Below are 13661 nucleotides of genomic sequence, written 5' to 3'. Positions count from 1 at the left end.
ATAAAATTAGGTACTTATCTTTTGATTTTTTTTTATTTACAGATTCAATGTTCATAAAAATTGACGATTTGCGTGAGGATGTAGTGGAAATTAGTAACCTTGCGCGTGGTCAATCAATACATATAATAAAATTCTAGAAAAGTGATGTCTGTACAATAAAAATATGTAAAAAAAATAGCAGGGGTTATTATTAAATCGATCCCAAACCCAAAACTGTAGTTATAATTTTTTTTGTCTGTTTGTCTGTATGTTTGTGCACGCTAATCTCAGAAACGGCTTATCCGATTTAGATGCGATTTTCATTAATATATTGTGGTAATCTTCATTTAACATTTAGTGTTTATTTCATGTTAATCGGTTCGTAAATAAAAAAGTTATGACCATTTAAATATTCACGGCGAACATTTGTAAGGCATTCTATTGTACACTATACAGTGTACGATAAAACGTAAGTTATCTGTTATACGCTACAGTTTTTCCTTATAAATGTCCAGGTGATCATATCGAAAGTCCTCAAGAAGGGGTCAAATTAGAATTATGCTTACTTCTAGGTAAATTTTATACATAAAATGTCCTTTAAATTATGTCGTATTATATTTTTAACCCCCGACGCAAAAAGATGGGTGATAAGTGTTTGACCGCTATGTGTGTCTGTTTGTGCCACCGTAGCTCGCTAACTGCAGGTAATACGAATTAGATGCGTGTTAGGCAGCATATTTTCCGACGCTGGTTCTTAGATAAAGTGTATCAAAATCGGTTCATCCATTTATTATACCTAGGTATATACAGGTAAAAGTGGGAATGTGGGAAAAAATATTAGTTATATTTTTATCCAATTCGGTTTATCCATATATTAGATTACAGCGGTAAAAGTGGGAATGAACAATAATCGAATGTGATCAAATAATATACTCAAGCGCCATATCAAAATATAAAAGAGCAACGTGTTTTATCGAAATCGGTTCATCCGTTTATTACATTTAGGGGTGACAGTGGTTAGATAAATAAACCAAATGGAGCATCAAACGCCAGGATATGACGTGTACATAATACATATAGGTATAATTAGATAATATGGTTTACATCAAAATCGGTTCTGCCATTTACTAGGTGTGGAAAGAGAAGGGTTGAAAGTCTGTGAAAGAAGAGGGGGATATGGGAGCGGGAGGATAGCCACACCCTGGAAATTTTGAATTCTACTCAAAGCCACATAGGCCTGGCTCTTGGCAATTTTTTTTTCCTAAAGATACCACTTCTTTTGCCACTGTGATCCATTACAATTTGTGCACGGTTACGGCCCAACTTAAAAGATGTCAAGGAGCAACAAACTTATAGATATCAATATGATGTAGGAATGTAATGTAACCGCAATCGCCGGTACAGCCTGAAAATCAGCGCTGCTTTTGTGCAGCATTTTGCTGAGGCTGTCTCCGTTTGCCTAATTGTAAGATAAATTTTATAATGTGTTTGGCTGTTTTTTTTTTGGCAATAAATTTCTTTTCTTTCTTTCTTTTTTTTTCTAATATGGAGGTAGAGGTCAAAAACTCACTTGAAAATATCACATGAAAATAAGAAACCGAAGTTAAAAATTTAAAAATTAAAAAGAAAAACCCAACGCAACGAAGGAAAAGGAATAAATAATAATTTTACAAACTTCCCGACGATCTTTAAAATTAAGTACCATTATAAAAAAGAATATAATTGTATATGATATGATAATGATGGTATGGCAGCCCCGATGACTTTGTTTTTTTTAAAGTGAAACTTTTATTACATCGTCTCAAACTTTTTGGTCTGTGTAGCGCATGTCGCGTGACGGTCGGCTGCCGAGTAGGTATAAAGCAGTGTTCGGAACCGTACGATAATTATTATCGTACAAATACGATAATTTTATGCCTAAGTTTCACTTTTACCGTGGTTTCATAAAACCACACAACATTTTTATTTTTATAAATATTTAAAATGGTATTTATTTTTAAAGATCTTCGGGAAGTTTGTAAAATTATTTATTCCTTTTTCTATGCACTTTTCTTCGTTGCGTTAGTTTTTTTTTTAATTTAATTTTTATTGCACGGTCTAAACGGTTTAGTTACTACAGGCGTGAGACAGGAAAGATCTGAGCGCTGAGACAAACGTCAAAACGCAAAGGAATAGAATCCGCTATCGATACTAATTATTGTCATAAGCGTATGATGTTTTGCTAAGGATTTGTTCACCTTACCAACGACGACGACGACCACGAACAAAATTTTCATCCAGTCGTAATTTAACAAAATTGTGCTAAACACAATTAAAAATAAATTATTAAAATTTCCTGTCGTTCTGGTGATTGGAATTTTTATTTTTGAGATCAACGAATGAAAAAATAGATTTTTCGTAGAAAAAACATCATACGCTTATGTCAATTAGTATCGATAGCGGATTCTATTCCTTTGCGTTTTGAAGTTTGTCTCGGCGCTCAGTTGCTGCATGATATATTGTCAAAAACATCCATACAAGGAAGGAAGAAAAATAAATTTGCTCCCTTCCCTCCTGGTGCCTAAAAATAATATGACATAATTTAAAATAAATTTTACGTAGAAAATTAACTAGGCATTTATTTTTTATTTTTTAGCTCAGTTTAGTAATAAATTTTACTAACAGTTCTTTTAATTATTTATGGTAGTACGTGTTTATTCAATAAAAGTTAAGTAGTCACCTACTATGCAGTCACTATTCCACGCGGACGAAGTCGCGGGCACAGCTAGTGTGTAATAAATAATGATATTCAACAAACATACCAAATATTGTAATTAGGGATTAAAATTTTTATATTGAAAAATAAAAAATACCTACCTTACCTTATTACACAGTAAATAAAAAAAACTGTATTATACATAATTGGTTTAGCTGGCTGTGCCTTTTAAAAAACCATATTAGAGAAGATTTCCAATCTATGGCTATGGCTTTCCCTTTTTTGTCACTTCCCTTTCGTTTGGCTTTTTATTTTTGATGTAACCATGATTTTATTTTTTTATTTTTAGTACCAGTCTTCACTACATCTCAACGAGGAAAGCCTATCATACAAATAGGAAAATACAGATTCAAAAGAGCAAACCATGCTTCAAAAGATGGAGTGGTCATTCCATGGAGTTGTATTAAAGCCTCTACACGATGTAGAGCCAAACTGAAAACGCATGATGATGAAATCATTTTTGTAAATATGGAACATAATCATTAATGAATATTTTTTTACGAGAGTTTATCTTATTACTATTCTGTTCTCATATTAATTTAGAACTAGGACACAAATGATTATTAAAAAAGGATAAATAGATATGTATTTTTCATTCGACTTATTCCTATAATATATTCCTATTTATATTGAGATATTTTCACCTTCGAAAGTCATGTTGTAAGGTTGAAGGAACATCAGTCATATGAGCTATATTTCTTACGATGTTCGAGGCCTCTGTGGGTGGTATCATTTTCCTTAATCTAGTCCATCCCGTTCTCATATTTTCTTTATTTTTTACACATTTACAGAGACTTAATAGTTATTATGGTGGTTGCTCACTGCATCAGGTACAAGTATAATTATTGAGTTTCCTTATTTATCGATACAGTAGTCGTATTACTTAAATACGACATATACGTCTATCTATGTGTAATAAATAATGATATTCAACAAACATACCAAATATTGTAATTAGGGATTAAAATTTTTATATTGAAAAATAAAAAATACCTACCTTACCTACAGTAAATAAAAAAAACTGTATTATACATAATTGGTTTAGCTGGCTGTGCCTTTTAAAAAACCATATTAGAGAAGATTTCCAATCTATGGCCTATGGCTTTCCCTTTTTTGTCACTTCCCTTTCGTTTGGCTTTTTATTTTTGATGTAACCATGATTTTATTTTTTATTTTTAGTACCAGTCTTCACTACATCTCAACGAGGAAAGCCTATCATACAAATGGGTAAATACAGGTTCAAAAGAAGAGGCCATGCTCCAAAAGATGGAGTGGCCATTCCATGGAGTTGTATAAACGACTATATACGATGTAGAGCCAAACTAAAAACGCATAATGGTGAAATCATTTTTGCAAAACTGGAACATAATCATTAATGAATATTTTTTTTTTACTTGAGTTTCTCTGATTACTATTCTGTTCTCATATAAATTTAGGACTAGGACACAAATGATTATTAAAAAAGGATAAATAGATATGTATTTTTCATTCGACTTATTCCTATAATATATTCCTATTTATATTGAGATATTTTCACCTTCGAAAGTCATGTTTTAAGGTTGAAGGAACATCAGCGAGTCATATGAGCTATATTTCTTACGATGATCGAGGCCTCTGTGGTTGGTATAATTTTCCTTATTCTAGTCCATCCCGTATTCATATTTTCTTTATTTTTTACACATAAACAGAGGATTAATAATTATTATGGTGGTTGCTTACTAACAGGCGACCCTCGAGTCTCTCGATCAGTAGTCACTACGTCAGCTAGTACCTAATGCGAATATTACCTACTTGATCTCTTTTCAGAATTTACGTTTACAACATCCAAGTTGGTAAGCCGGCTATACAAATGGGCAAGTACAGGTACAACAAGTGGTCTGGCAGTAAGGGCCCAAAAGGACGCTGGGTGTGCACCAGAGTGGCCATGGGCTGTAAGGCCGTTGTCGTTACTATTGATTATCAATTAATATCTTTTGTTAATGAACATAATCATTAATGACTGTAGAATTAACCGTGTCCATCTTTTAATAGATACGATGCTTTATAATATGTTTGACTTTAAGAGCTTTTTATTTATATATATGAGCCTCTCGTCGCGACTCCGCCCGACCGGGATGAAACAAAATTGATTAATAAAAGTGGTATAGATTATTTATTTATTTAAGATTAAATTTAACCAAGAAAAAAAGAATGATGGCATGAATCCTTATTGGAAAAAAATTTGAACACCTTTTATTATTATATTCGGAAAAAATAAATTTGAGGAAAGCTAATCTAAGAAGTAAGTGGGTGGAATAAAAAGAGATCTCTCTTTTCAGACGAACCTATATTCACAACATCCAGGCGCGGTAAGCCGGCTATACAAATGGGCGAGTACAGGTTCAACAAGAAGTCTAGAAGTAAGGGCCCTAAAGCGCGCTGGGTATGCACCAAAGTTGCCATGGGCTGTAAGGCCCATATCATTACTATGGATAATAAATTAATATCTTGCGTTAATGTACACCATCATTAATGAATGTAGAATTAACTGTGTCCATTTTTTTTTAATAGATATGATGCTCAATAATATGTTTGACTTTAAGAGTTTTTTATTTATGAATTTACAAGGCGCTCGTCGCGACTCCGTCCCAACGGGATAAAACAAAATTGATTATTAAAAGTGGTAACTATAGATTATTTATGCATTTAAAATTATTTAAGTTTAAATAAATAAAAAAGAATGATGGGATGGTGATTCTAATTGGTAAAAAATTTGAACACGTTTTATTAATATATTCGGAATAATTAAATTTAAGAAAAGTTAATATCTAAATGTAGAAGTGAGTGGAATAAAAATAAATCTCTCTTTTCAGACGAACCTATATTCACAACATCCAGGCGTGGTAAGCCGGCTATACAAATGGGCGAATACAGGTACAACAAGTGGTCTGGCAGTAAGGGCCCTAAAGGGCGCTGGGTATGCACCAAAGTTGCCATGGGCTGTAAGGCCCTTATCATTACTATGGATAATGAATTAGTATCTTTCGTTAATGAACATAATCATTAATTATTGTAGAATTAACTGTGTTGAAGTTTTAAATAGATGCTGCCTAATTATGTGAGGGCTTTTTATTTATGTACTAACAGCTCGTTGTGCCCGACCGGGATAAAACAAAATTGATTATTAAAAGTTGTACAGATTATTTATTTATTTAAGATTATTTAATTTTAAATAAATAAAAAAGAGTGTGTGCCGAGCACACATGTCAGAAGTAAAACTTCTTTGGCAAGATTCAAAGAAATTATTTAATTGGTAAAAAATTTGAACGCGTTTTATTAATGTATTCGGAAAAATTATATTTAAAGATAGCTAGTTCCTAAATGTAGAAGTGAAGTGGGTGGAATAAAAATAAATCTCTTTTCAGACGAAGCTATATTCACAACATCCAGGCAGGGTAAGCCGGCTATACAAATGGGCAAGTATAGGTACAACAAATGGTCCCGCAGTAAGGGCCCTAAAGGGCGCTGGGTATGCACAAGAATTGCGAACGGCTGTAAGGCCCTTATCATTACTATGGATAATGAATTCGTATCTTTCGTTAATGAACATAATCATTAATTATTGTAGAATTAACTGTGTTGAAGTTTTAAATAGATGCTGCCTAATTATGTGAGGGCTTTTTATTTATGTACTAACCGCTCGTTGTGCCCGACCGGGATAAAACAAAATTGATTATTAAAAGTTGTACAGATTATTTATTTATTTAAGATTATTTAATTTTAAATAAATGAAAAAGAGTGTGTGCCGAGCACAAATGTCAGAAGTAAAACTTCTTTGGCAAGATTCAAAGAATTATTTGATTGGTAAAAAATTTGAACGCGTTTTATTAATGTATTCGGAAAAATTATATTTAAAGATAGCTAGTTCCTAAATGTAGAAGTGAAGTGGGTGGAATAAAAATAAATCTCTTTTCAGACGAAGCTATATTCACAACATCCAGGCAGGGTAAGCCGGCTATACAAATGGGCAAGTACAGGTACAACAAGTGGTCTGGCAGTAAGGGCCCTAAAGGGCGCTGGATGTGCACCAGAGTTGCCAAGGGCTGTAAGGCCCGTATCATTACTATGGATAATGAATTAGTATCTTTCGTTTATGAACATAATCATTAATTATTGTAGAATGATAATGAAATATTTTTGCATGTGGAATTGTGTGTTGAAGTTCCAAATAAACGGTAATATAATGGTACAAAATTTGAGCGCTTTTTATTAATATGTTTCGAGATTATATTAAGAAGAAGGTAAGGAATGTAGAAGTGAAATGGGTTTAGGTCAGCATAGCCACAATGGAAAGATGCTTCTTGTAATTATTAAATTCAAATAACCGCATATATAAGAATGATTATTTTTCCGACCCAAATATCGACCAATAGAATTGCACCATTCGACGTCACGTGGTACAACCTACATGGTATTATACTGATTATTTTTCCGACCCAAATATCGACCAATAGAATTGCACCATTCGACGTCACGTGGTACAACCTAAATGGTATTATACTGATAATTTTTTGAAAATTTTCTCTGGTAGTTGACGTCAAACTGACAGGTTGAATTCAATTGTGAAATTATTGGCCGACATATGGGACGGAAAAATAATCCCCCGAATACCACACGAGCTTCAAAATTATCGGGTATTTTCCGATAGGTTCGTTGCAAACAAATGAAGGAGTCAAGTTTTTCAGGTTAAAAAATCACGAGCGCGAAGCGCGAGTGATTTTTCCTGAAAAACTTGACGACTTTATTTGTTTGCAGGGAACCTTGAGGCTATAAGTGCTCTTATGTATTTCGATACTGAAATATTATGAACAAAATTTATTGAAATTATTTATTGAAATTTTTACTAATTTTGGTATTTACATATAAATTGATTTCCAATGTTTTATTTAAGTCCTTTGTTTAACAAAATGGTAAATGGTTAATAAATATGATCCTTTTTAGGACATGAATTGATAAAATGATAGTTTGAGAATGTTTACATTGTTGTATTTTTATTTGTTATCTACAAGTATATCACTATCACTACATAGTACAAAACAAAGTCGCTTTCTCTGTCCCTATGTCCCTATGACCATTTGTATGCTTAAATCTTTAAAACTACGTTTTTTTTAATAGATAGAGTGATTCAAGAGGAAGGTTTTAGTATATAATTTATTAGGTGTTAGACAAAGCAGGCGAAGCCGCGGGCGATAAGCTAGTTTTGACAATAAAAGATATTTTTTTTTAAAGGCATCCGCCATCACAGGTTGTTCGCGCCACTTCTGGAATATTGTCCAGAGACATTATTTACATTTTTTTTTATTTACAAAAAAACAATTTATAAAGACATAATTAATTAAAAATAAAATTATTTACATTAAATACATAAATTAAAATACAAAATTAAAAATATTAAAATACTGGGTAAATAAATACAATAAACGCTACAAAAATTCAAACTATCCCATAATATCACAGAATCACACGCCATTGTTTCGCTTATTCACTACTTCTACAATATATTTACAATATTTTAAGAAAGTACACTTGTCCCCCAGGGCGGAAGGCAGATTCTCACCCGTCATCGCTATGCCCAATTTTTGCTCAATAGCATATCTATTGCTTGCAAAAATTGGGCACTCGAGTAACAGGTGAGGAACCGTCTCCTCTACTCCGGGCTGACATAGACACGACGGATTCTCCTTCAGCTTGACTAAGAATATTTTGTTTAAACTTGAATATGGTTTCAGAAGCTGTGTTCACGATGTCTCGTAAAGGGAAGACAGTCCTACAGATTGGGAACTACAGATTTCGACAAGTACAAAGCAGAGGGCCGGTGACGCGATGGGTTTGCAATAAGGACAATAAGGCAAGCGGCTGCAGAGCCAGGATAATGGTCATAGATGGTCGTATTATGACACTTTCGGGGCACAATCATTAAATAATAAGTAATAAATAAATATTTCATGACATTTTTCATACACGGCACGATCTGATCCCATACTAAGCTTTCGCTTGTGTTATGGATGTCTGATAAACATACATATATATCATTTTAAATAAGTACTTATATAGATAATTAACACCCAGACACACAACTATGCCATGAACACTTTTTGATGGGCAAGCGACCATATGCATAATTGTTTATATTACATTTCATAAATTATCTGGTTATGAGATCGGTCTATATGCCGCGGTCTCCTGTACTATTATCGCAAAGCACCGTAACAATGGAAGGGTGCTTTGTCGGCTTTTAAATCTAGTTATACTTCGTCATCATTTCCAATTGCATTATTTTATCTTAACAACTTAACTGTCCCTATATAATACAATATAAAACTGGTCCACGTCCATCAGTTTTTTTTCCATTAAGGTTAATTACATTCACATTGTCTTAATAAATTACATTTTATAAAAATAGTTATGGGTTTCATTTATTTTATTCAATTTATATTTTAGCCTCATATATGACTCATGAGCGTGGGATAAAAAAAATTCTTTCCCAAGTTCAATGAGTCATATGTGTACACATAAGTATAGACAATAAAACTTGATTGATTGAGTTTCAAGTTGCTGTAATAAATGCTAGGTGCATTTACAATGATTTGGCATCACAATGTCCTAAATTGTCTGTTTTGCAAGAACAAGATCATTTAGTTCGACATTTTCTAGGGCCAGCAGCGAGAACTACAGAAAGTAACGTGCCTCAAAGACTTTCGCTTTCTCTGACTCCCAGAACTTCATTTTCTAGTTCATCTTCTCGCCATAGACTTCAAGAAATTCCGCGTAATACTACAAACAATAAGTTAGTTCGAAAGAGATGTACCGGTTGCTATGAAAAATTAAAAATTCAAGGGCAGTTGGCTCGAAAAGCTAAACAAGTGCACACAGAGTGCAAAGCATGTAAAAAAGCATTTTGTTTGGATTGCTACAACGAAAAACATGTGTTGATTGGTTCTCCTACTAATACTTACAAATTTAATTAAATTAAATTTAATTTTTGTTTTATTTCGAACAAATAGGAACAAACCTACCACAGATAATGTATAAAACTTTTGGGAAAATTTATTTCAATTTCTTGAAGGTTAGGTTTTTCGACACACGTTCACGTAATTATATTTAGTATATCACTCCACGTTCATTAAAAATATTATATACGCCAAAGAAGCTTGAAAAAATGACAAGTCTCATTCCTATAATACATAATACATATATTATAAAGGCGAAAGTTTGTATGGATCTATGGATGTTTGTTACTCCTTCACGTAAAAACTACTGAACCGATTACAATGAAATTTAGCACACATATAGAGGGTAACTTGGATTAACACATAGGATAGGTTTTATCCCGGAAATCCCACGGGAACGGGAACTACGCGGGTTTTCCTTTGAAAATGCGGGCGAAGCCGCGGGCGGAAATCTAGTAATACATATATTAGATACTAATATTGTTAATGCGAAAGTGAAATTGTTTGTTTTACGTCGCAACTGCAACGGAGCAATTATGGCGAGGCAATTTATGCTATTATTATATTATTCATGTCTGGATATTTAGGAGATAAGAATTTAGAAAGTTATATACGAAATTTGTTACCACGGTGAAACATATCATTGCCTTAAGAATTTCTATTGACTACGCAATCGAAACCACGGGAAAGAGCTAGTTTAGGAGTAAATGTTAATTGTAATGTTACTCACTGATGCTGATTCTAGTTGAAGTTAAATTAAACTGAATGTTATTTTTGTAAAAAACATAATTAACTTTAAAAAAAAAGTATTTTCTTTTACCACCTACATATTCCCCGAATAACATTATGAACCGAATTTGCTCTATAAAAAGTATGTCTAATAACATAATGAAACCGCTTTAACTATGACAAAATATAGGTAAAATGTATACAAAAGACTAACAGAAATAAATATTTTATGTAATAAAATATCCATTGCTTTTGCATTTTTAATTTTATCAAAATTGCTTAAAAAAATCCCAAGATATCCTCTTTACATAAATATATAAGTGTTCACACATGTGCAATAACCAATTTGCTTCCAGTATATTTCGAGATGACGTCATCGGGTAGACGTTCTCTGCTCATGGGAGGTCACAGGTTCTCAGTACACCAGAATGAAGGGGTCAGAGTGAGATGGCGATGTGTGAGAAAGAAGAGAGGGTGTACTGCGTTTGTCACGACTCATAATAGTATTATATTGAAGGCACGTCAAGTACATAACCATTATTAGGAAGATTTCAACACGTGTCAGAAAACTTCTTTGGCAAGATACAAAGATACCAAGATCGTCGACTTACTCCATGAAATGACGGTATTGACATGTTGCGAACTTGAAATTTTAAACTCAACGCGTCTAAAGAAGTTTCACTTCTAAAATTCCTATCCATAGGTGGAAATAGAATGTTAATCGGTGCAGAAGTTAGTTGAGTTTTTGCGAACAGGCAGACAGACGCGAAAGACTTTATTTTATAATATATAATAATAATATGGAGTAAAAGTATGTTTGTATCGATCGCCATTTTTGGGACGTAGGTGATAGAGATTTTTTGTAAATGAGATTAGATTTTAAGTTGTGTTTTCATAGGGTTTATTTTTCCTGGTATAAGGTACCTATTGGGTAGTTACTTTTTTTAAGAATAGTCAACTTTATACTTACACTAGCGGTCCGCCCCGGCTTCGCCCGTGGTACATATGAAAAATAGATGTTGGCCGATTCTCAGACTTACCCGATATGCACAGAAAATTTCATGAGAATCGGTCCACCCGTTTCGGAGGAGTATGCAGACTAACATTGTGACACGAGAATTTTATATATAAGATACATAGAGAACGGATATATCTACTGTGAATATAGTAAAGTTGAATGAAGCTAGTCCTTGTTATATGTTGAAGATGTTCTATGACTCGAATATAAAACATTGACAGATCCATATCTTAATACAAAATGAAAATATTTATATTTGTTATTTATTAGGTAAAATCTGAGAATATTGTATTATGTTACTTGTTAATTTATCAAACACACATATTTTGTTTTATACATTTAATTAATTAGTGCACATACTATGTGCACTAATCTTTTGTAACTATGTGCCACATAGTTACAAAAGATTTCTCCACTTAAAAAAGGTATCAACGGATACTTAGAGATACATGTATCTGTTATTGTTTATCTATTTTATTTATATCTATTTTAAAATTATTATATTAAGATCTCCAATCATTGTGTGATTCCATATTTCTAATACATAAAGTAGGTAGGATAAAAGGTATAGAGGTATTTAATAGACATATAGAAATTATGAACTTGTCTTTGTTAGGGCCGATTTTTCAATGCTTAGATAAAACTTATCCGTCCAATAAAGTATTACACGATAATATTCAAATGTCACGTAAACTGTCAAATACGGGCAATTAGAATACGTTTTTAAAATGGTAGTTTTATACATTATTCGACGAATAAGTTTTATCAAAGGATTGAAAAATCAGCCCTTAATTGTACAAATGTAAGAATCTGTGTACCTGAATAGTTTAACAACTACCTATGTTAGATAGTTTGGGATTATTATGGAAAATAAAGAGAAATGTTACATATATGTTTTATTTGTTTTTATTCCAGATTTTAAAAATTATAGGATCTTTAAAATATACAGTCTGTTGCAACTTGCATATAGCATCTTTCTTTATTATAAGGTGCAATTGTAGATAATATAGCAAAAAATACATATAGTTTTAAGTCTTAAATGATATATGCCTAATTTCCTGAATATGTTAATAAATAATACATAACAATACTAAACTAGTACATATTTTCAGGTTTACTCTGCACGCTATTCCGCGGCCGCTACTGGGGAGACGCGACCAATATATACATAGGGGGACACAAGTTCTGCCGGCACTCCCGGTCTCTCACAGGCAACCGTATAAGATGGACATGTGCTAAAAAACACAAGCTAAAGTGTAAAGCATCTGCTGTTACTATAGACGGAGTTGTCATGTCTACTACAGGGTTACATTCTCATGATTAACGTGCACATTTGACTATAATATTGTCTATAGAGCAAGGAGCCTCCCGAAGCAATTTCTGCGAGAAGCAGTTCGGTCTGTGCGGAGCTGTCAACGCGTGAGCCGTCATTTTAATCGGCCGCCGTCAGCCGCCATTTTTTTAATTACAGCATACGTCAGTTAAGGCCTGTTCAAACTAGAGCGGTACCCACAGCGGTAGCGAATACCGCTCTAGTTTGAATAAGCCCATACATTTTCTTCGGCCAATGAATGTCCACATAGACCGAGCTTCGAGCAGCAATTGCTTGACGGGGCTGCTCGCTATGTGCCTTGATTTTTTTAATTTTTCATAAGCTATTTATACTAATTTTATGTTGTTGTTCCGTGTGCAAAAACATTACTTTCCCATGACGAACGCCTGCTTTTGAATATGAATGGAGTTCTGAATTTTAGTTTATAGGTATGTTTGTTTAATACACAAGATAAAGTTAGATATTAAGTTTGTGTACTATTTTTAATCATTCACTATTTTTGTACCTTATTTTTGCACGAGATCTCTATATTATCAACATACTTAGATTTTTTAAAGATACAATTGGAAGAATACTTATTTCTTACACAGTATATATTAATAAGACTATTTTCTTTGAATGAAAGTATTTTTCACATCGTATTTCTCAAAAGTATATGATAGAGTTGCATTAGAATGACGAACTTATTCTGTCTTTAAAATTTATCACAGTGTTCCTTGTAATCGACAGGAATCAATAATACATACTACATTATTTACTAATAAGATCTACCTATAAGTTTTAAGAGACATATTGGCAATAAGAAAAATTATCTAGTTTTGCCAATATCAAAAATCTTTATACATACTTTTGATAACA

At 32.8% G+C, this 13661-nt stretch overlaps 1 protein-coding gene across 19 annotated transcripts in view; it reads left to right on the top strand.

Annotated features, from left to right (window-relative positions):
- LOC149908338 (uncharacterized) overlaps positions 1-13661 on the top strand; it is a 465602-nt gene that overhangs the window by 241077 nt on the left and 210864 nt on the right. The window contains exons 5-7 of one of the 19 annotated variants that reach the window (XM_090101743.1): positions 4541-4665; positions 5053-5133; positions 5587-5766. The exons of 15 other annotated variants lie outside the window; for them this stretch is intronic. In XM_090101743.1, coding sequence (XP_089957869.1) covers positions 4541-4665; positions 5053-5133; positions 5587-5751 — 371 coding nt within the window. In that variant the 3' untranslated portion in view covers positions 5752-5766. Of the gene's footprint in view, positions 1-4540; positions 4666-5052; positions 5157-5586; positions 5796-13661 lie in introns of those variants that run through there. 3 more of the 19 variants (XM_090101760.1, XM_090101755.1, XM_090101757.1) reach the window with 3 other exon arrangements.

Source organism: Colias eurytheme, chromosome 5 (genome assembly GCF_061535395.1).
Source record: "Colias eurytheme isolate Ceu_HAF_F1 chromosome 5, ilColEury1 Martin Lab GWU primary, whole genome shotgun sequence".
Classification (NCBI taxonomy): domain Eukaryota; kingdom Metazoa; phylum Arthropoda; class Insecta; order Lepidoptera; family Pieridae; genus Colias; species Colias eurytheme.
This window is presented reverse-complemented; position numbering and strand designations above follow the sequence as displayed.